The sequence below is a fragment of the Syngnathus acus genome, chromosome 1 (assembly GCF_901709675.1).
Source record: "Syngnathus acus chromosome 1, fSynAcu1.2, whole genome shotgun sequence".
In the NCBI taxonomy this organism is placed as follows: domain Eukaryota; kingdom Metazoa; phylum Chordata; class Actinopteri; order Syngnathiformes; family Syngnathidae; genus Syngnathus; species Syngnathus acus.
Window position 1 is genome coordinate 17,496,004 of NC_051087.1, and position 22,942 is coordinate 17,518,945.

General features: G+C 44.5%; 1 protein-coding gene and 1 long non-coding RNA gene across 2 annotated transcripts in view; one reads left to right on the plus strand and one right to left on the minus strand.

Annotated features, from left to right (window-relative positions):
• Window positions 1-2,394, plus strand: part of LOC119122448 (P2X purinoceptor 3-like) — a 103,785-nt gene extending 101,391 nt beyond the window's left edge. Inside the window, exon 12 of the mRNA XM_037250772.1 lies at window positions 2,175-2,394. Within this exon, the coding sequence (XP_037106667.1) occupies window positions 2,175-2,228 (54 nt within the window). The 3' untranslated portion in view covers window positions 2,229-2,394. The remainder of the gene's footprint in view (window positions 1-2,174) is intronic.
• An 11,122-nt stretch (window positions 2,395-13,516) lies between these two features.
• On the minus strand, window positions 13,517-19,956 carry LOC119125169. The gene is made up of 3 exons (XR_005098446.1): window positions 19,946-19,956; window positions 18,210-18,212; window positions 13,517-13,767 (listed from the first exon to the last, which is right to left on the minus strand). It is a non-coding gene; the product is annotated as an uncharacterized LOC119125169 (long non-coding RNA).
• Window positions 19,957-22,942: the final 2,986 nt, after the last annotated feature.

A 22,942-nucleotide genomic window follows, 5' to 3' on the forward strand; every position in this document is an offset into this window, starting at 1 on the left:
GCCGGCGGAGTTCAGCCGCTCCACGGTTCTCCGACGTGGAGGGAGAAGTTTCAGCCGAGTTGGTGCTACTAGCGGAGAATAGCGCTCGGAGGCCCTGCCATCTCCTGCTGTTGCTGGAGCTGCTGTTGTTGCTGTTGCAGTTGACCGGCTTCCACCAAGCTCCGGACGTCTGCCGTCAGGCTAGTAACTGCGCCTTCGGCTTCCTCTAGTTGGGACAATGCCGTCTGATCATGCGCTGGCTGCATTTCTGTGGTCAGTCTGTACTGTGAGATACAGGACAGAACAGCCAATTGTGGCAAGATGCAGACTTTATTGTTCGTAGGGAAAGGGGAGGTGGAGTGCTGGAGGTCGGGTTGGGTCGGTGCAACTGTTGTCGGGATGCGACTGTTGTCGGGATGCAGCTGGTGGGCGAGGGCGGCTCTTCTCCACGGTGAGCCAGGCTGGCGGATAACTGGAACCAATCTGTCGGCGAGAGCAGCAGAGCAGCAAATAATTGTGGTCGGTGACAGGCCGGGCGGCGATCAGGACGTGGTCATAAACGGAAAATTGGTCGGGGTGGGCGGCAGGCAGAGCAAGCTCGTAAACGGGCGATCGGTCAGGACGGGCGACAGGCAGAACGAGGTCGTAAACAGGTGATCGGTCAGAACGAGCAGCAGGCAGAACGGGACGTGTCAATAAATGGACAAGGTCGGCAACGGTAGTCAGACGGGACATACACGGTGAGCAAACAGGTAGCGTCATGGGACAAACTGATAAGGGCTGGCTGGGATAACAGGGTTTAAATGGAGCTTTTAACAAGGCATGACAGGTGCAGGTGATTTACTTGATTGACAGGGCATGGCTGTGATTGACTGGATGACAGGTGGCGCGGGCACATGACAAGTTAATCGTGATTAATTGCATTTTTTATTCTTAACTCAGTTGCACGTTTTATTAATTGAAAAGAAAAATCCCTTGATTTTTTATGTGCCATTATTTTAGCAAATTTTGATACCTTTAACATGAAGAAGAGGATTGATTTTCTTACACATTTTGTTATTGAATTGGATTCAATTTATAAAAAGTTACACTAACAGCCCCTCAAAGGTGCTTTCTAAGATTTCAAAATTTGGGCACTATTAAATAATATAACATGCATATTAAATGTAAACAAGGACTCAGCCTAAAGAGCAACAAACCATTTTAAAAATGTTTTGAACTTAGTAGCAATATAATGGTCTTGATTCACCATATCAACCGTGTTTCTGATTTCCCAAGAAAGAATGAAGAGACCACTCACCATGACGCTTTTCTTTCTAAAAACGGATGAAATCTCTGCTTAAAAAGCCCAGACTAGTGTCAGCAGTGCGGTGTGCTTGATATTTCTTTGCAGTCTCGCAAGATCCAGTGAGCTGTAGTAGTTTTTCTGCAGCAACAGTACGAGAAAAGAATAAAAATGTTATTAGGCCAAAATGAGCCTTAATAGCGTTCAATGGCATTGAAAGGGAGTTGGGTTAATCACATTAATGCGTTAAACTGACGCCACTAATATATAAATCTCCAAATCTCGATTTTACGCGGACTTTGGGGTCCAGAATTTGGGAATTGTGTTAACCCCGAAAGCACGTTGTATAGAAAGTCTTGTTTTTATAGAAAGGTGTGTTTTTAGGCAGCCGAAGGGGTTCTTTGTCATGTTAATTTAGGTCAGGCATCTTGTTGTGCAGCTGAAGCGGTCCGTTTACCGTCCATCACCTTAAGTGCTCCACTCACATCGAAGTCTGTTTACATTGTAATAAAAGAGAAGCAAATCACAGATGAGAACATCAGGTGGATTGAGTAAGTCTTTTTGATGTGAGGTGATATGGCTGGAAGAGAGAATAAAGCACCCACCTGTTCTACTACTGTGTCTGGCCACGCTCTTTGACTTGTGAGTGACTGTGGAGGAGGTGTATGGATGGTTGGTTGGTTGGTTGGTTGGTTGGTTGGTTGGTTGGTTGGTTGGATGGATGGATGGATGAATGGTTGGATGGATGGATGGATGGATGGATGGATGGATGGATGGATGGATGGATGGATGGATGGATGGATGGATGGATGGACGGACGGATGGATGGATGGATGGATGGATGGATGGATGGATATGTTTATGTGATTTTGCAACCATGCATATTTACTGTATCTCTTGTTTATTACAGGTATCGGACTCACTGGATTCTCAAAACACCAGGCTTTATCGCAGCCAGCTTTAACTTCAAAACAATGAAGGTTTTATGGAATATCATTTAAGAATGTATATGCATATAGACAAAATGTTTGCATGGTAAAAGTTAATCTGTTTGTTCAAAAATACAAATCATTGGCATTAAATTTTAACAAAGAAATTACAGTGGAGCCTCGGCTGAAAATTCGCTTTATGAACAATTCAGAGTCAGAGTCAGAGTCAGCTTTATTGTCAATTCCTTCATGCTAAGACACACAAAGAAACCGAAATACCGTTCCCCCTATCCCACGGTGACGAGACACAGCACACGATTAACACACAAGTAAAACAACGGGGAGAGAGTTCAGGACCCCAACAGCCTGGAGATCACAAACTTCGCCAGTGGCGAGCAGTGCTGGCATCCCACAACAGAGTCCCGGCACCATTCGTCACGGACGTAGACGCACAGTCCACCTCCTCGCGATGTTCCCCCTCGTACAATGGCCCGGTCCGCCCGATAGCACGCCATCCGCTCCAGATGCACAGCAGCTACGCACTGTCCGGTCCGCAGAACTCAGCAGGCATGTTGATGTCCAGCGATCGAACGTTCGCCAGAAGAATGGAAGGCACGGCCGGGTGAGCTGGGTTGGCCGCCAGCCAGGCCCGGACGCCCAACCGGGGGAGGAATAGCAGGCGAGTCCGGCGCCTTAAACGTCCCCGCTTCAAAGTCCAGATCGCCACAAAACTCGCTTTCGCCGATGTCGAGCAGAACCAGCCCGCCGCACTTGCAGCACAACCCGGTACGACGAGACGAACACACAAAACTGGCGGACAAACCCACATTAAACGACAAAACAAAACACCGTTCGGGACAGAGAGAGGCCGCTGCGTGTGCACACCCCGCCATCTTACTTCTTCTTAAAGAAGAAAATTTTGCTCGGGTTACATACTATTTTCGTGTTACAAACAGTTTTGGCGTGGCTGCATTACTGGCTCTATGGTTCAGGTACCATTGTTTGTTCGCCTAAAATAGTCACCACATCCCACAATGCAAAGCAATGCAAAGCAATGCAAAGCAATGCAAAAGCTGCACTGCATTATGGCAGATGATGGCCATTTCGGGCCAGCAGTCCCCAAAAAGGGCTTGACAATGATTTGCTACTGTTATTTCATCATCATACAGCAAGTTGTATTTTTACCTTTACTTCACTGGTTCTTCTATATCAAACAATTTGTTTTAGGTTCATTTACCTGACATGTTTCGGCGGGTTCTTCCGCCTTCATCAGAGTGTCACTGATGTGATTGTGACGCGTCTTTATCAGCTGATGGATGAAGGCGTGGCTCACCTGTCAGATTTGACAGATGAGCCACGCCCTCTGCTGTCCGTTCACCTCTCCAAAATGCTGTTCCAGGTTATAGAGGCTTTGCAGTCACGTGGTTTTATCACGTGATTTTGTGTTATGCTGCCATCTTGGCGGTCAACTCGTCAGCTCGTTCCTACGTGTTTGTATAGATTGTTTGATTTCTGCGCTACATTTTCACCGATTTCATCCGAATTATGGCTGATTTGCTATCCAACGAAGTTGGGCATTTGGATGAAGAATCCAAGAAACGTTACAGAGAGAAGTTGAACCTTGTTGGCACAACGGATTCGTACCTTTTACCGAGAAGCATGCTAAAATCGCCCGAGCATTTTGCAACAGCCGACCTGCCTGAACTCTCATATCCAGATATTTATAATTACCTCGTCGATTTGTTTTGTAATGGCATTTCATAACTTGACATATTAAAAAACTGAATAGAGTGAAATCATTCAGATACTGTACCTGTCTGTTCAAGTTGCTACCATTTTTATTTTTTGTTTATTTTTGCATGATGCCACATCTGATTGGCTTGAAAACTTAACCAATGTAGATTTTACCTTGTGCCAAATGAAGTAACAAAAACCCTCTTGTTAAAAAATGCTACATTAAAAAAAAATTGTTTCACAAGGTTCATAATTTTGGGGGAAATTTCCTAATGCATTCACTCGAGAATTAATTGTTCAATTCCAATATGAAGTTCAATATTTACATTGATAACGTTTTCAAGCCAATCAGATGAAGCATCATGAAAAAATAAACACAAAATAAAAACGGGGGGGTGAACTGAAGAAATCATCCCATTCCCTGCCTTGCTGCTCTTGCTGCCTTTCTAAAAATGCACCCAGCATTTTCAACAATCATATTTGTATCATCCCATATTGTATTATTTCACATTTTGTGAAACAAATCAGGGGTGAATAGTTTGTTTACATACCTGATATGAAGTCCTCATTGCATATCCTTGTGTAAATCGTAGGTTTCCATCGTTCACGACGAATATCCGCGATCCATTTATCACGTTTTTTCATGTTCGCCGGAAATCTATAGAAGCTAATATTTGGTTTATCGCCTCGTCTATTGCTACATCCAACAGCACAGCAGGTATCCGGCATTTTTAAGCTCAAATAGCAGCAGATACGTATAACAAGAAAGCGTGTGTGAGTCGTTGACCGGCACTGAAAAGTTGACCGCCAAGATGGCCGCCAAGCTAATGTGGGTAGCTTGATGACGTCAGCTGCAAAGCCTCTATAGAGAGCATGTAGGCTCCCTCGTCCCTGTTGATGGTCCTCGGGCCCCGCTTGCGGATCTCAATGGCCTCCCTGATCCAACGCTGATGTTTGTTGTCTTCAGTGCGGATGACTCTGGCCTTTTTCCACGCAGAGGGCGTGGCTCATCTGTCAAATCTGACAGGTGAGCCACGCCTTCATCCATCAGCTGATAAAGACGCGTCACAATCACATCAGTGACACTCTGATGAAGGCGGAAGAACCCGCCGAAACATGTCAGGTAGATGAACCTAAAACAAATTGTTTGATATAGAAGAACCAGTGAAGTAATTGAAAAAGAAAAAACAAGATGAACCTAGTACAACTATTACGAAGAAGTTATGGAGAGAACTGCGTCAAAGAATTTCGCCTCCTCGAAAAGCTGACGAAAAAACGAGCTCGCTACAGGAACCACCTGAGGTTCAATTTACGCTGCCGGGATGAAGAAGTAACGCCGGCCAGCCTGACAATCAAGAACCCAATTCCGACCAGGAATGCGGAAAGGATTATAAGGAGAGTGCGGATGGCTCTGGCCAAAGAAAGGATACGCTGCACAAACAACAAACTCAACAATATCAACGATGAACTACAGCGACGGACGGAACAATTCAAACACCGGTATGCCCTGGACAATGACACGGATACAACACTACACGAACATTTAGATAAAAAACCGACACATCGGGAAATTGGACAGACTCATTGCACAAAAAAAGGCACAACCGGACCACACACACATCAACGAAAAATGGATTCACAACATGTCACGCCACGAACTCACCCAGGCAGAACGCAGCATATTAGCAAAAGGACTCAACTACGCGATCACACCCAAAAACATACCTTACGATGATTTCATTTTAGCCACGGAGTTAGCATGCGAAAGAATACATAACCCAGGACAAAAAGCAGCACTACGCAATGAAGTTGCAGGTATATTAAAAACGGCTAAATCACCACCCAGTAATATTACAAAACAGGAAACAAACGCAATGATCACACTAGCAAAAAATAAAGACATTACAATCCTCCCGGCAGACAAAGGCAGAACAACAGTGATTATGGACACGGACACTTACGAAGAATCAATGCAACAGTTACTACAGGACGATACCTACGAAGTAATAAAAAAAGACCCAACAGAAGACAAGAAAAATAAACTCAAAGCATTACTCAAACCACTACTCATGGAAAATAAAATAGACAAACAGGCATACAATCACCTAATACCCACAGCAAACATCATCCCCAGAATTTATGGCACACCAAAAATCCATAAACCAGGTACACCTCTCCGCCCCATTGTAGACAGCATAGGGTCAGTCACATACAACCTTTCGAAAGCACTCACAGAAATAATAAAACCACTACTAGGACACACGGATCAACACTGCAAAAACTCAAAACAACTTGCTACAGAACTCACACACATAAAAGTACAGAAAGATGAAATGCTCATATCACACGACGTCATTTCACTCTTCACAAAAACGCCCACACAGCCCACTATACACATAGTACATGACAGACTATCAGCAGACAGGACACTCAAGAAACGCACAAATCTAACAGCACAAGACATCACCCAACTACTTCATTTCATAGCCACCTCCACATACTTTCAATACAGAAACACAATATACAGGCAAAAAGAGGGATTCCCCATGGGAGACCCTCTTTCTGCCATCATGTGCAATTTCTTTATGGAAGATTTAGAACAGAAGGCACTCTTAACAGCCCTGGACACATACAAACCCACGCTATGGAAACGTTACGTTGACGACATACTGGAAAAAACAAAAACAGGACACACAACACCTCACAGACCATCTCAACACCATAGACACCACCGGTAACATCAAATTCACTCATGAAGAAGAAACAGATCGATCCATAGCTTTTTTAGACATTAACATACACCACACAGACAACGGTGACATAAAAACAAAAGTACACAGAAAACCCACACACACCGACCAATACCTCCTCTGGACATCAGAACATCCCACTATACACAAACTGTCAGTAGTCAGAACACTATACGAACGCACAACAATAATCACGGATCCGGAAGACATAACACAGGAAGAAAAATACATACAACACGCACTCAAAAAATGTCAGTATCCACAATGGGCCCAAAGGTGCAGAACAGGTAAAAAACAAAAAATACAAAACACAGGAGAAAAGAAAGAAACAAACACGGAAACAAGAACCCAGCGGAATGGTGACGTTGCCGTATGTAAGAGGCATTACGGAACGCATCAAAAGAGCCATGATAAAATACAACATAAGCACGCCTATCAAACCACATACAACACTCCGTCAGATACTGGTCCACCCAAAAGACAATCCGGAAAATAAATGCAATTCCATATACGAGATTCCATGCAAATCATGCAATAAATCATATATCGGGGAGACAGGGAGGAACTTCATCACAAGAAAAACGGAACACAAGAAGGAATGTGAGAAGGAGACAGCAACAAGACAAACGAGCAATAAAACTACAAGCAGAACAGGAACACTACAAGTCAGCCATCACCGACCACTGTAAAAGAGAAAACCACATCATGGACTGGAAAAAGGCCAGAGTCATCCGCACTGAAGACAACAAACATCAGCGTTGGATCAGGGAGGCCATTGAGATCCGCAAGCGGGGCCCGAGGACCATCAACAGGGACGAGGGAGCCTACATGCTCTCTATAACCTGGAACAGCATTTTGGAGAGGTGAACGGACAGCAGAGGGCGTGGCTCATCTGTCAAATCTGACAGGTGAGCCACGCCTTCATCCATCAGCTGATAGACGCGTCACAATCACATCAGTGACACTCTGATGAAGGCGGAAGAACCCGCCGAAACATGTCAGGTAAATGAACCTAAAACAAATTGTTTGATATAGAAGAACCAGTGAAGTAATTGAAAAAGAAAAAACAAGATGAACCTAGTACAACTATGTATTTTTACCTGTTTGTATATTGCACAGAATCTACTTTTTAAGATTAAAGATTAAAGATTAAAGATTAAAGTCCCAATGATCGTCACACACACACCTGGGTGTGGTGAAATTTGTCCTCTGCATTTAACCCATCCCCGTGTGATTTTAATCCATCCCCTGGGGGAGAGGGGAGCAGTGAGCAGCAGCGGTGCCGCGCTCGGGAATCAGTTGGTGATCTAACCCCCCAATTCCAACCCTTAATGCTGAGTGCCAAGCAAGGAGGTAATGGGTCCCATTTTTATAGTCTTTGGTATGACCCGGCCGGGGTTTGAACCCACAACCTTCCAGTCTCAGGGCGGACACTCTACCACTAGGCCACTGAGCTCACACAATTATCAAAATCAGGTACAACCAACATCATTTTGCAGCGGCAACCAATTAATTGCATTTCTATTCTTTACCTTGGTTTGCAAGCCTTTTGGTATGAGAACCCCTTCATGGAACAAATTAAATTTGTGAAATTTGTGGTTCCACTGTACGTTTATCATTTTCTGGACTGTAACATTACTTACATTTTATAGATGGAATGCTGATTATTGTTACTCTTGTATTCAATAAACAACAGATACATTTAGACATTTGTGTCATCATTCAGTATATTCAATATATAGTGTCAAGCCATTTGTCTCAAGGCTGTTTTCATTTGTGTCAGGTCCAGGACAGTGGCCTACACACATACCGTATTTTTCGGACTATAAATCGTGTTTTTTTTCCGTAGTTTGGGTGGGGGGGCGATTTATACTGAGGAGCGACTTATATGTGAATTTTTTCACAAATTTTCAAAATTAAAAAAAATAAAATAAAAGTGGAACCGCGATGTAGCAAGGGATTACTGTAATTTGAATTTCAAGTGACGTCAGCGGCACGGCGGTTGTTTACATGAAAGACAAAGTTTCGATCACGGGATGACGAAGCTGACGAAAGGCCCCACGTACTACCGGCATCATTAGCGGCTTTGTTTGTAAGTGACACGGAGGATGAAGAGTTTGAAGGATTTAATGATTTGGAGTGACACAGAAGGTTTGAAAAACTATTATGGCTTTTACGCATGCCCGGTCCTACTCTACGGAGCTCTCTTTTTGGATGGAAGTCGGGGGCCGGCGCTCGGCCGGGTGGCTGTCCGGGGACGGCGGATGGGGCTCGGACATGGCTTTTACGCACGCCCGGTCCTACTCTACAGAGCTCTCTTTCACCTCCGTGGATGGAAGTCGTGGGCCGGCACTCGGCCGGGTTGCTCTCTTCCACCTCCGTGTCTGGAAGTGCCACCTCCGGGGATGGAAGTCCACGCCGCCACACGCCTGGAAGTCCACGCCGGTGCTTAGGGCCGTGTGGCGGTGAACTATTTATGTTATAGTTATTTGATATATTTTATTTCGTGTAGCAACTTGTATATGTTTTTATCGTTACAGTTGTTGTTGGCTGAGGATGCCATCTCCTCCGTTCTTCACCTGAGCCTGGCTCACCTGGAGGAGAGGAACACCCACGTGCGGTTGCTGTTCCTGGACTTCAGCTCAGCGTTTAACACCATCATTCCACAACATCTGGTGGAAAAACTGGAACACCTGGGCTTCAGCACCCCCCTTCGGAACTGGCTGCTAGACTTCCTCACCAACAGACCTCAGTCAGTCCGGGTCGGACAGAACACCTCAGATGTCATCACCCTCGGCACAGGCTCCCCTCAGGGCTGCGTCCTGAGCCCCCTGCTGTTCACCCTGATGACACACGACTGCGCCCCCAGGTTCACCACCAATCACATCGTGAAGTTTGCAGACGACACAACGGTGGTGGGCCTCATCAGGGACAACAACGACCTGGACTACAGAGAGGAGGTGGAGCAGTTGGTGGGCTGGTGCAGAGAAAATAGCCTGATCCTGAATGTGGAGAAGACGAAGGAGATCATCGTCGACTTCAGGAAGAACCAGCCTCACCACGCTCCACTGATCATCAACAGCTCAGCTGTGGAGGTGGTCAGCAGCACTAAATTCCTGGGAGTCCACATCACAGACGACCTCACCTGGACTGTGAACACCACAACACTGGTCAAGAGGGCACAGAAGCGCTTGTACTTCCTGCGGAGGATGAGGAGAGCCCACCTGCCCCCACCCATCATGAGGACGTTCTACCGAAGCACCATAGAGAGCATTCTGACAAGCTGTCTCTCGGTGTGGTGTGGAGGTTGCAGCGCCTCCGATTGGAAGAACCTGAGGAGAGTGGTGAGGACAGCAGAGAGGATCATCGGGGCTCCTCTTCCTTCCATTCAGGACTTGTCATCCCAGCGCTGCGTGTCCCGAGCCCGTAATATTATCAGTGACCCATCACACCCCCACCATGGACTGTTCTCCCTGCTGCCCTCTGGGAAGAGGTTTCGCAGCATCCGCTGCAGGTCCACCAGGTTCTGCAATAGTTTTTTCCCTGCTGTCGTCAGACTGTTGAACATTCAAACGTAGCATTCCTCTGCACACTTGTAAATACTGCTTTTGTCTCCTGCACTGTTTACATACTTTATCACTGCTGCACTTTGTACTTTATAATTATCTTATTTCATATTTTTATATAGAATGTCACTTTTTAACCAGCCGAAATACCACTACATTGTTGAAAGCCGTATGCAACGAAATTTCGTTTTGTACACACCTAGTGTTGACAAAATGACAATAAAGTTCTGTCTAAGTCTAAGTCTAAGGCTTGTTGAACTCTTGTTTTGTTAAATAAAGAGCCGTTTACGAAACCCACGTCTTTCCTTGTACTTTGTTAACTTTGTATATAGTTATAGAATAGAATAGAATAGATCTTTATTGTCATTGTCACATGTACAACGAAATTTAAAAAGTGCCAACCGATCCGCGCACTCGGCCGGGTTATATACTAGATCTGTGGAATAACAACGAGGCTGACGTCAGGGCGCACGCGCTGTGTTGTTGACAAAGAACAAGGAATTTGATCGATGGATTTAATGATTTGGAGTGACACAGATGGTTTGATATTATTGCTTATATAATAGTTATTTGATATATAATTTATATATCGTTATATGGGCCTGTGGAATATTTTGAAGTGCAAGCGCCGTCAGCGGCGCGCACCCGGCCGCATTGTTGACATAAAGGACGATCGATGGATTTAATGAATTGGAGTGACACAGATGGTTTTATGAACGTGTTCTTTATGTAATAGTTATTTGAATAACTTTGAATGTTACGTCAGGCCTGTTCTCAGCTCTTCGTTTGTGTTTATGTCACGTTAGCATACCTATCGTTTGGCCTGTTGTTGCTCGTTCATGTCTGTTCTTGGTGTTGGATTTTGTCGAATAAATTTCCCCCAAAATGCGACTTATACTTCGGAGCGACTTATATGTTTTTTTTCACATTATTGTGCATTTTATGGCTAATGCGACCTGTATTCCGGAGCGACTTTTAGTCCAAAAAATACGGTAAATGCCAAAGTCAAACTACAAAACTTTTTCGTCGTTCATGGCAAACTACAAGACTTCAAAATAGATCAGATCCTGCGCAATCGTGTGTTTCATCATGTGCTTCCGTCAAAATTTAGTCCATCGGCACAAGTCCATCGTGGAGTCGGGACAAGCAGCTGTCAGTCATGTCGATGTGCATGACATGCATTATGTGTGTGTGTGACAATGTGTGTTTGTTCTCTGCAAAGGAAATGCAAAAAAAGACAATGAACCTGATCCTGGATGGTAGAGAGCGGGCAGTGTGATATTTTGTTTGCAATAAAATAAAAGATGAGACGGACAACGTAGCGGCTCTTTTCCAACTTGCTCCCACACGTACGTACAGTGAGCCCTCGTTTATTGCTTATAATTGGTTCCAAGACCCCTCGTGATAGGTAAAAATCCACAATGTAGAGTCAATATTTGTACGATATCCGCACAAGACTTTTCTTATTTTATTTTTAAACACTTGTATTTTTAAACACACTTTAAACATTTTAAAGTTAAACTGACTTTTAGAAACATTCTTAAATGCTTCACTAATATTCACAAAAAAACTACCATATATGTATGTGTCATGGCTCTGCACTGCTGTTGCCGTGCTGGCCGGCTGACGCACGCCGTGGCCCAGCGCGAGGGCATCCGCACAAGACTTTTATACATTTATTTTTAAACACTTTATTGTACTTTTAAACACTATTGTATTTGTAAACACTTTTTAAACATTTTAAAGTGTAAACGTGTCACGGATCTGCCCTTGCCGTGCTGGCCGGCTGACGCTCCCCCACGGCCCAGCGCGAGGGCATCCGCACAAGACTCTTTTAATTTTATTTTTTAAACACTTTATTGTATTTTTCAACATTTTTTAAACATTTTAAAGTGCAAACGTGTCACGGCTCCGCTCTGCTCTTGCAGTGCTGGCTGACTGACCTTCCCCTGCACAAGACTTTAATAATTTCATATATAATATCTCGGGACCTGAAATGGACCGGTCACATAGACTCCGGAAGAAGGTCCAGCAGAGGCTGTACTTCCTGAGACAGCTCAAGAAGTTCAACCTGCCGCGGGAGCTGCTGAAGACCTTCTACACTGCCATCATCCAGTCTGTCCTCTGCACCTCCATCACTATCTAGTTTGGATCGGCCTCCAAACAAGACAAGCGAAGACTGCAACGGACAATCAGGACTGCAGAAAAGATAATTGGGATCAACCTCCCATCTATCCAAGACTTGTACCTGTCCAGGACCAGGAAACATGCAAGTAACATCTCTACAGACCCCTCTCACCCAGGTTGCAGTCTGTTTGAACTGCTCCCCTCCGGACGGCTTTATAGAGCTCTGTACGCCAAAACCAGCAGACACAGAGACAGCTTCTTCCCCCAGGCTGTTGCTCTGATGAACTCACACCACTCTTAGAGTCTCAGAGTCACTGCTGTGCAATAACATCCTGCTCCCCACACCCTTTTTGAATTGTCTACACTATTTGTACTGTGTCCTCTCTGCATCCATTGCAGCCTGGTCATCCTGGAAGAGGGATCCTCCCATCTGTGGTCTCTTCTCAAGGTTTGTCATTTCCCCTAGTTGGAGTTTTGAGTTTTTCCTTGCCCTCCTGGGAGTTTAAGATCAGGGGATGTCATTTTTCACATGTCCTGAGTGTTGTTAGTCACCTAAATGTTGAACAGAGGCTGTGATGTACCGAAGTCAAATTCTTTGTTTGGCACGCCCAAACATGGCGAATAAAAATTCTTGAATCTTGAATTTAAACGCTTTATTGTACTTTTAAACACTATTGGACTTTTTAAACATTTTAAAGTGTAAACGTGTTACGGCTTTGCTCTGCTCTCGCTGTGTTGGCCGGCTGATGCGCCCCCGTGGACCAACAAGACTCTCATAATTTTATTTTTATACACTTGTTGGATTTGGTTCACAATTTAGGAAGCGCACTATCCGTGCCTCATGGCAAAAGCCAGAGCCAATCACCTGTGATCCAATTTACTCCCTGCATGTTCATTTTCTTTTGCAATGTAAGGAAAAAACTGAGACACTGAAACAAAATTAGACTTACACAGGTTGGTTAAGTTCAATCACAATTCTTGTTAAGAAAGCTCTGTTTTCAGGAAAGTACAATACAGCGCTGGGCCTTTCGTGCGACCATGCTCAAGAGCATAAAGTCTCCATTCAGAAAAGGCAACGTTCAAGGTTCTTTGGTCAGCTTATATTCAGTTGCACATGCCGGTGTGGGCCGAGTTTGATGGGTGATGAGTCTTTGGGGTAGGGCAAGTTCCCAGGAGAGTTTGATTCCATGGGAGTGGGTGCTGGCTCGGTGAGAGCTGGTTTCGTGGGGTTGGGTGCTGATTATGGGAGATTCGATGTGTGTGGGGGCTGTTATTTTCCTTTTCGTCTTTTGGCCTTGGCGATCATCTTTGGCCGGGTTCGTGGCTGTCTCCCTCTGGCACCTGCTGGTTTTATCTCCAAGTGACCTTCCTGTCAACATTCTCCTCCATTCTTGCACCTCGTCCATTCATCATCCTTCCACTTTTGTCGTTTTGTACGGACTTATGTGAAGTTTTGTGTGTGACATCATCAATTCGTTAATGTTCCCTGACTATGCAAAGTTCTTACTCACCACTTACCCTGCATTTGTTTGTTTGTTCTTTTGACACTCCATGTACTTGTTTGCATTGTCACATTCTTAGTTTAATTATGCTTCCGACCGTATTTTTCATTATTAGTCAAAACATTTTCTTTCTGTCCAGAACATTCAATAGTAATCCAAGGCTCTTGTCTAGCAATAGGCAAAATACGACGTCACATCAAGCATTAATCAAAACATAAGATATAATCAAGTACAAAACATTCTTAGACACCTTGGGCCGTGTCCATGAATTAGAATAACATCAGGCATGCATTAAACAGTTCCTTAAGGGTCGTTATGCTATTCAGGCAATATAGCAACAAACATTTGTTATTTCAAAGTGCACAAAAATACATATCAGATCATGAAGTTATAAAAACCTATGTCATCACCACATATAAAAATGTCTAGTTATGTCTTCTTTATTGGTTTGGTGTGCAGGTATAATTATATGCTTAAAATGTTTATTTTATTGATTTAATATGTGAATATACCGTAATTTTCGGACTATAAGTCGCGGTTTTTTTTCATAGTTTGGGTGGGGGGGGCGACTTATAATGAGGAGCGACTTATATGTGAAATTTTTCAAAAATTTTCCCAAAAAAAGAAATTAAAAAAAAGTGAAACCGCGATAAACGAACCGCGATGTAGCAAGGGATTACTGTAATTTGAATTTCAAGTGACGTCCGCAGCGCAGCGCGGCGCGGCGGTTGTTTACAAAAAGGACAAAGATTGATCACGGGATGACAAAGATGACGAAGGGCCCCACGGAGTACCGGCATCATTAGCGGCTTTGTTTCTAAGTGACACGGAGGACGAAGAGTTTGAAGGATTTAAGGATTTGGAGTGACAAAGAAGGTTTGAAAAACTATTGTGGCTTTTACGCACGCCCGGTCCTGCTCTACGGAGCTCTCTTTCACCTCCGTGGACAGAAGTCGGGGGCCGGGTGGCTGTCCGGGGACAGTGGATGGGGCTCGGTCATGGGTTTTACGCACGCCCGGTCCTATTCTATGGATCTCTCTTCGACCTCCGTGGCTGGAAGTCCACGCCGCCACACGCCTGGAAGTTTGTTTTGTTAAATTAAGAGCCGTTTACCAAACCCACGTCTTTCCTTGTACTTTGTTAACGCTACAATATAGTTATATACTAGATCTGTGGAATAACGACGAGGCTGACGTCAGGGCGCACGCGCGGCGTTGTTGACAAAGGACGAGGAATTTGATCGATGGATTTAATGATTTAGAGTGCACAGATGGTTTGATAATATTATTGCTTATATAATAGTTATTTGATATCAAAGTCAAAGTCTGCTTTATTGTCAATTTCTTCACAGGCCAAGACACACAAAGAAATCGAAATAATAAATAATATCTAATTCATATATCGTTATATGGGCCTGTGGAATATTTTGAAGTGCAAGCGCCGTCAGCGGCGCGCACCCATTGTTGACAAAGGACGATCGATGGATTTAATGAATTGGAGTGACACAGATGGTTTTATAAACGTGTTATTTATGTAATAGTTTTTTTCAATAACTCTGAATGTTACGTCAGGCCCGTTCTCAGCTCTTCGTTTGTGTTTATGTCACGTTAGCATACCTATCGTTTAGCCCAGTGGTTCCCAAAGTGGGCGGCACCGCCCCAAGATCTGGGGGGGCGGTGAGGAAGAAAGGGGCGGTAGGGGGGCGGTAGGGGGGCGGCAGTCGATTTGTACACAACACGCCGCTCTGGCCCAGTCAGATCCGACAGCATAGACTACAAAAGCAAAAGCTCAGGTTTGTAATTTCAAGCTTGTAATGTTCAGAATTTTATCTTATAATAAAAACCGCATTCTGGCGGTCAACATCATCTTGAGTTCAAGTCAACATGAAATTGGGGACTCGCCAGAACGCGTTGTGTTGTGTTGAGCTGGTTAGGGCAGTGGTCCCCAACCACCGGGCCGCGGACCGGTACCGGTCCGTGGGTCACTTGGTACCGGGCCGCCAAGCCGCACAGAATTTTTTTTTTTTATCGACGATCAATTAATTCAGGTCAAGACACTCGTCCCGGTCACGTGACATGTTTCCCCAGTCGAGCCCGCAAAGCTAATATGTGGCGACAGGCTAACTAACCAGGCAGTTAAAACTGCTAAAAAATAAATTGGTTTACTAAATACTAAATTGGGTTTTATTTGTGAAATACACATTTATGTTTAACCTTTCTCTTTTCAAATTGCAGCAAACCAAATATCAAGAAAGAGGTGTTTGTTTCCATATGTGCCTTGGGGGTGGGGGGGCGCTAGGAATTCACTGGGGAGCCAAAGGGGGCGCCAGCCTGCAAAAGTTTGGGAACCACTGGTTTAGCCTGTTGTTGCTCGTTCATGACTGTTCTTGGTGTTGGATTTTGTCGAATAAATTTCCCCCCAAAATGCGACTTATACTCCGGCGCGACTTACGTATATATGTTTTTTCACATTATTGTGCATTTTATGGCTAATGCGACCTATATTCCGGAGCGACTTTTAGTCCGAAAATTACGGTACTTGTCTGCTTATGTACTTTATTCAATGAGGTTTGAGCATAACTGTTTTTGTAGCTAGGCAGGACTTTTTGTATTTCAACCCCATTCCTTCTCAGTGGCCTAGTGGTAGAGTGTCCGCCCTGAGACTGGAAGGTTGTGGGTTCAAACCCCGGCCGGGTCATACCAAAGACTATAAAAAATGGGACCCATTGCCTCCCTGCTTGGCACTCAGCATTAAGGGTTGGAATTGGGGGGTTAGATCACCAAATGATTCCCGAGCGCGGCACCGCTGCTGCTCACTGCTCCCCTCTCCCCCAGGGGATGGATCAAAATCACACGGGGATGGGTTAAATGCAGAGGACAAATTTCACCACACCCAGATGTGTGTGTGACGATCATTGGGACTTATAACTTTAACTTCACTCCCTCTGTTGACCTCAGTTTCATTGAGGTCACCAATACCGTTGATACCACCACGGTCCCTCTGTTGGCACACCACGTCCCTCTGTGGCACCACTTCAAGTCCCTCTGTGGTGCCGCCAATGAGTGAGAAAAATAAGCATAGATCAAATTCATACCCAGACATTTGTCAAGATGAAGAGTGGAAAGGCAATTGGCCCAGATGACATTCCAGTGGCAGCATGGAACTATCAAGGAGAGATGGCAGGGGAGATTCCTTAAAAAGCGAGAAGATTCCTGAAGAAAGGTGCTGGTTCCTATTTTTTTATTTCAGACCACGGCGATGCGCAGAACTGCAGTAGCTACAGAGGTGTTATGTTGATCAGGCACCGTATGAAGTTATGGGAAAGAATGTTAGAAGTGGGGCTTGGAAATCTCAACTGGCCAAAATATGCTTGTCTCAAAGATTAAGCCATGCAAGTCTAAGTGCACACGGCCCGTACAGCGAAACTGCAAAGTTTTTAGTCCCTTTTTTTTTTTTTTAGGATCTGCAACTGTGTTTATTCCACAAACTGTATGGCTCTTGTCCTGTGAAGAGCTGTGCTTGCCCCCTTCAAGCATGATAATAGTTCCTGTTGTTCTCCCAAAGGTCAAAGGGGCCTCATGACCAGGGACAGTTCTCTGTTGATTTTGAGACAGCCAGTGGATTAAAAAGACTCAGTTCAGGAATCGTGCCACGCGCTAGGGCAGAACACACTGGGACACAAATTTTATAGAACTATCTTCGTGTTATCAGTCTTCCTGTGTAGCATTTGTTTATTACCCCCAAATCCTCTTATTAACATTTTGTATCCTATCGGTCGCGCACACTCATCATCTTACTATCAAGCCGCCCTTATCAAATGCTTTTTATTTTTTTTTTGTGTAATCCATCCACCCTACCCATTAACATGGCTAAAATCCTCTTTCTTCAAAGTTGTTACACAATTTTTCAATAATAGTTTCCAACAGTCAAATTCAAATATTCAACCCGCATTTTTCCTTCATCCTGATTCCAATCTTTGATTCCTTGTTCCTTCGATCATAAACGGGTCTCACGTAAATAATTTATTTTACTCTTCCCATCTCTTACTTCACACGTCACTTCTACATTGCTCGTTTTTTTTTTTTTTTTTTTTTACTTCTAGTGTTTATCATCAAATTAAGTTCCAAAATCCTTTGTAATAAACTGTAATGTAATTCAACATTCTACCAACATGGTTGTATTTTCGGCAAATGTTATTGTTCAATCTATAGGTCATACAGCGCCTGTGTTCCAAATATGACACTCCTCCTTAATTTACCACCTCATAAGTTATTGTTGTCAGCAGCGCTAAAGGATAGTGCTTGAAAGTGAATGTCTCATTGCCCAATTTACAACACATGCTACATTTCAGCCAGTATTTATTTATGTATTTATTTTCCATCCTCATGTTAGCTGGCATATGTCAGAATTAAAATGTAATTTTGCTTTTAATTTTAAGTCTTTCAAAATTGCTATATAACTATAATAACTGCACCGAGATAAACTGTTAAATATATCTTTAAAAACAAACAAATGCCAGATTACCAATCAAACTGTCACGTGCCGTGTCAGAGGACGCTCAGCTGGCAACTGCCCTCAGCTGCACCCCTTCATTACCGTAACCTCTTGTTATCCCATGTAGTATTCACTAAATTTCTAGCCTGTTAACCTATCTGCATAAAGAAGACATTTACAATGCAGGGGATAAGAGAATAACAAGGAACTGTCACGATCGGGGTGTAGAAATGGAGCAGGGCGACCAAGTGCAGCTTGGACCAGGGTTTATTGTAGCAAACTCAAAAGACGGACTCGGCAAACTGACGTGACTAAACAACAAAACTAACAGGACTGGCCGACAAGAACGTGATACACAAGACAGGAACCAAACAACCTCATGGCAGTGACACATGCATTGTCCACAATGCTCCGACCTCGAGTGGCACATAAACAGAACTTAAATACAACACAGGCAACAAGAGGCAGGTGAGTGTGATTACACTAATCAAGGGCACACAGGAAGGGAGGGGCGAGCACACAGACACACAGAAACGATGACAACCTATACACATCACAAAACTGGGGACGAGACAGACATGACAGGAACACCTGAACCCTAACCCAAGAATACAAAGAAAACCTTAACAATAAACAAAATAAACCCAACCTACAATCAAAACCAAATAAACTAGGACCCTGACATATGTGGACCCACACAGTACTCCAAATATTTCCTCATTAAAATTCTAGCCTTTTTGTGTAGAGCACCATTGATTTCCAATTATTGACCTAATTTTATCCTTAATTTAATCCCAATCATGAATGCCCCCTACTTAATACTTTACTTGGTGTTCTTTTAATAAAAAGTGCCACCTTGCAATGTCGTTTTTATTTGTTGTTTTTTTAACTCTAATTGATTCAAATCTTTGTATAGTCTTATGTCATAACCAATCAGTAATTCCTCCTAAATTTAACATCTGCAATCACAATTTAATTTTATCCAATTCAATAATGTCTGTTCTCTCCTGTTCTCATATATATATTTTTTTTATGAGGGCTGGGCACTCTCCCCGTTGGACCAGTTTCTGCCCACAACCCTCAGATGATTCTATAATTTCAAATTTTTACCTTTAACAGTGCAAATCTGATAAACCATTGTCTAGCACCCAATTTTCATGCACCATTTTATTCCATCATTTATAACGAACTGGTACACAAAGACTAACATAGATAACACACACACGGGCCCGCAACATAGACACGACTCACAACATGGCAATCTTCCCAGCCGATGACAAGTGGGGGGGGAGGGCATCTGAAGTGCGGAGAGCCTCGCCACCACCACATCACACAACATTGAGGAGTATACTGACTCTGTTTCCTCCTACATCAGGAAGTGCATTGATGATGTGACACACTCGATATCCGTCGTCACTCGGGCTAACCGGAAGCCATGGCTGACAGGGGCTGTCTTCAGGCTGCTGAGGGCCAGGGACAAAGCCTTCAGGGCGGGGGATGAGGCTGGCTTGAGGACTGCGAGGGCCGACCTGTCCCGGGGCATCAAAGAAGCGAAGAGGGCGTTCTCGGGCAAAATTACCGCCCACTTCAAGGACAGCAGGGACGCACGGAGCCTTTGGCAGGGCATTCAGACCATCACGGACTACAAGCCCGCGCCGCAGAGCTGTGAAGGCGACGTCCGTCTGCTCAATGACCTCAACCGCTTCTTTGCTCGCTTCGACGCTCAGAACAGCACTTGCCCGCTGAAGGCCACTCCCCCTTCCCACGAGCTGCCCCTGTGCCTCTCCGCCGACAGCGTGAGGAGGACGCTTGCCGCTATCGACATCCGTAAGGCGGCGGGCCCGGACAACATCCCGGGTCGAGCGCTGAAGGACTGCGCTGGTGAGCTGACGGGTGTCTTCACGGACATCTTTAACACTTCCCTGCAGCAGGCCATCGTCCCGTCGTGTTTCAAGGCTGCCACCATCGTACCTGTGCCGAAGAAGCCTGCTCCGTCCTGCTTCAATGACTACCGCCCCGTGGCACTTACGCCCATCATCATGAAGTGCTTTGAGCGGCTTGTCATGGAGCACATCCGGTCAGTTCTCCCCCCCATCTCTCCTGGTCCACCAACACCGCATCGCTGGCGAAGAAGGCCCAGCGCCGCCTGTACTTCCTTCGGAAACTCAGGCGAGCGGGGGCTCCTCCGGCCGTCATGACTACTTTTTACCGCGGCACCATTGAGAGCGTCCTCTCCAGCTGTATTGCTGTCTGGGGTGGCAGCTGCACTGACTACGACTTGAAGGCCCTGCAGCGCATAGTGAAAACGGCTAGTAAGACTATTGGTGCTTCTCTCCCCTCCTTGAAGGACATTTACACCTCCCATCTCACCCGCAAGGCGACCAAGATTGTGAGTGATGTGAGTCACCCCGCTCACTCTTTGTTTGAACTTCTGCCCTCTGGAAAGCGGTACAGGAGCCTGCGCTCCCGCACCACCAGACTCTCCAACAGCTTCGTACTCCAGGCTGTTAGGATCCTGAACTCGCTCCCCCTTTCAGCGTAGCGTCCTGTTCTTGCTGTCTGCTGTGTGCACACTGGCTCGGTTTTGCCCCTCTTATTTAATGGGTTATTGGTCTATTATTTATTCATCGCTCATTTTATTTTATTTATTATTTATTATTTATTATTTATGGTTTGTGCCTTCTTGTTTTTGTTTTGTGTCGCCTACTTGTATGTCTCGTCACCGTGGGATGGAGGAAACGGAATTTCGGTTTCTTTGTGTGTCTTGACATATGAAGGGATTGACAATAAAGCTGACTTTGACTTTGAAAAAAAAAAAAAAAAAAAAAAAAAAAAAAAACACCTCTGTCCTAAATATGCATTTGTGCCCACCTGACCGTTTGACCCAAACTTTAGAGCCGCACCCTTTTGAAAACAAAAATAGTTAGTTTAACCCCACCACACAATGGGATACATATTAATTATGCTAATTACGTACCGTATTTTCCGCCCTAAAAGGCGCACCTAAAAACCTAAAATTTTCTCAAAAGCCGACAGTGCGCCTTATAGGCCAGTGCGCCTTATATATGGATCAATTGATGAATTTGTTGATCCATACTGGTTGTACACAGTGCTCTGCCAAAATGTTTCAGTACGTTTTAGTACGACTAGTAAATTACAAGGTCGCATCGCTTCCCAACAATACGGCAACTGTAGTCAGGGGGCGTCACCGAATAGCTGTTGTACCCGCGAGGCTATTTCATTTAAAAATAGGCTGCTCTGTTAATGTTTCGAGTAAATCTACGGATCGATATGGAAGGGAAACATAGGTAAGTAGTACCAATGCGTTAGATCGAACTTTAGTCAGTTCCGATCATTTTATAGGAGATCGTTTGAGAAACGCGATTGTTTACACTTTGCTGAGGCTCATGGGAGATTGCGAGCTGAGGCTCGTGAGACTTTGCGGATGGCTAATGCTATTGCGATAGCTGCTATACGTACCAGGCTATTTCATGTCAAAATAGGCTGCTGTGTTAATGTTTCGAGTAAATCTACGGATCGATATGGAAGGGAAACATAGGTAAGTAGTACCAATGCGTTAGATCAAACTTTAGTCAGTTCCGATCATTTTATAGGAGATCGTTTGAGAAATGCGATTGTTTACACTTTGCTGAGGCTCATGGGAGATTGCGAGCTGAGGCTCGTGAGACTTTGCGGATGGCTAATGCTATTGCGATAGCTGCTATACGTACCAGGCTATTTCATGTCAAAATAGGCTGCTCTGTTAATGTTTCGAGTAAATCTACGGATCGATATGGAAGGGAAACATAGGTAAGTAGTACCAATGCGTTAGATCGAACTTTAGTCAGTTCCGATCATTTTATAGGAGATCGTTTGAGAAACGCGATTGTTTACACTTTGCTGAGGCTCATGGGAGATTGCGAGCTGAGGCTCGTGAGACTTGCGGATGGCTAATGCTATTGCGATAGCTGCTATACGTACCAGGCTATTTCATGTGAAAATAGGCTGCTCTGTTAATGTTTTGAGTAAATCTACGGATCGACATGGAAGGGAAACATAGGTAAGTAGTACCAATGCGTTAGATCGAACTTTAGTCAGTTCTGATCATTTTATAGGAGATCGTTTGAGAAACGCGATTGTTAACAGAGGGCTCGTTGGTTATTGGCTAGTGGATGCATACCGCAACCCTAGTCAACCTCAGTTTGATGCAGTATAGCTTCTATTTTATGCGCCTTATAATCCGGTGCGCCTTATATATGGACAAAGTTTTAAAATGGGCCGTTCATTGAAGGTGCGCCTTATAACCCGGTGCGCCTTTTAGGGCGGAAAATACGGTATATATGTACATTCTTTATCAAATTCTTGTTCAGCCATTTTTCTGACTCCAACTCAAATACCAAATAAAAAAAATCAACAATTTTATACAAATCAACTTATTGTTCTGACTTCTCCAGCTGCACCGCTGTCCCACCTGACAGCCAAGCCTGCACTTGCCCACTCAGAAGCCACCCAATTCAGCACCCGCGCAGTTTTGCACACAATCTTCATAGAGATACACTCGTAACACAGTTGCTGC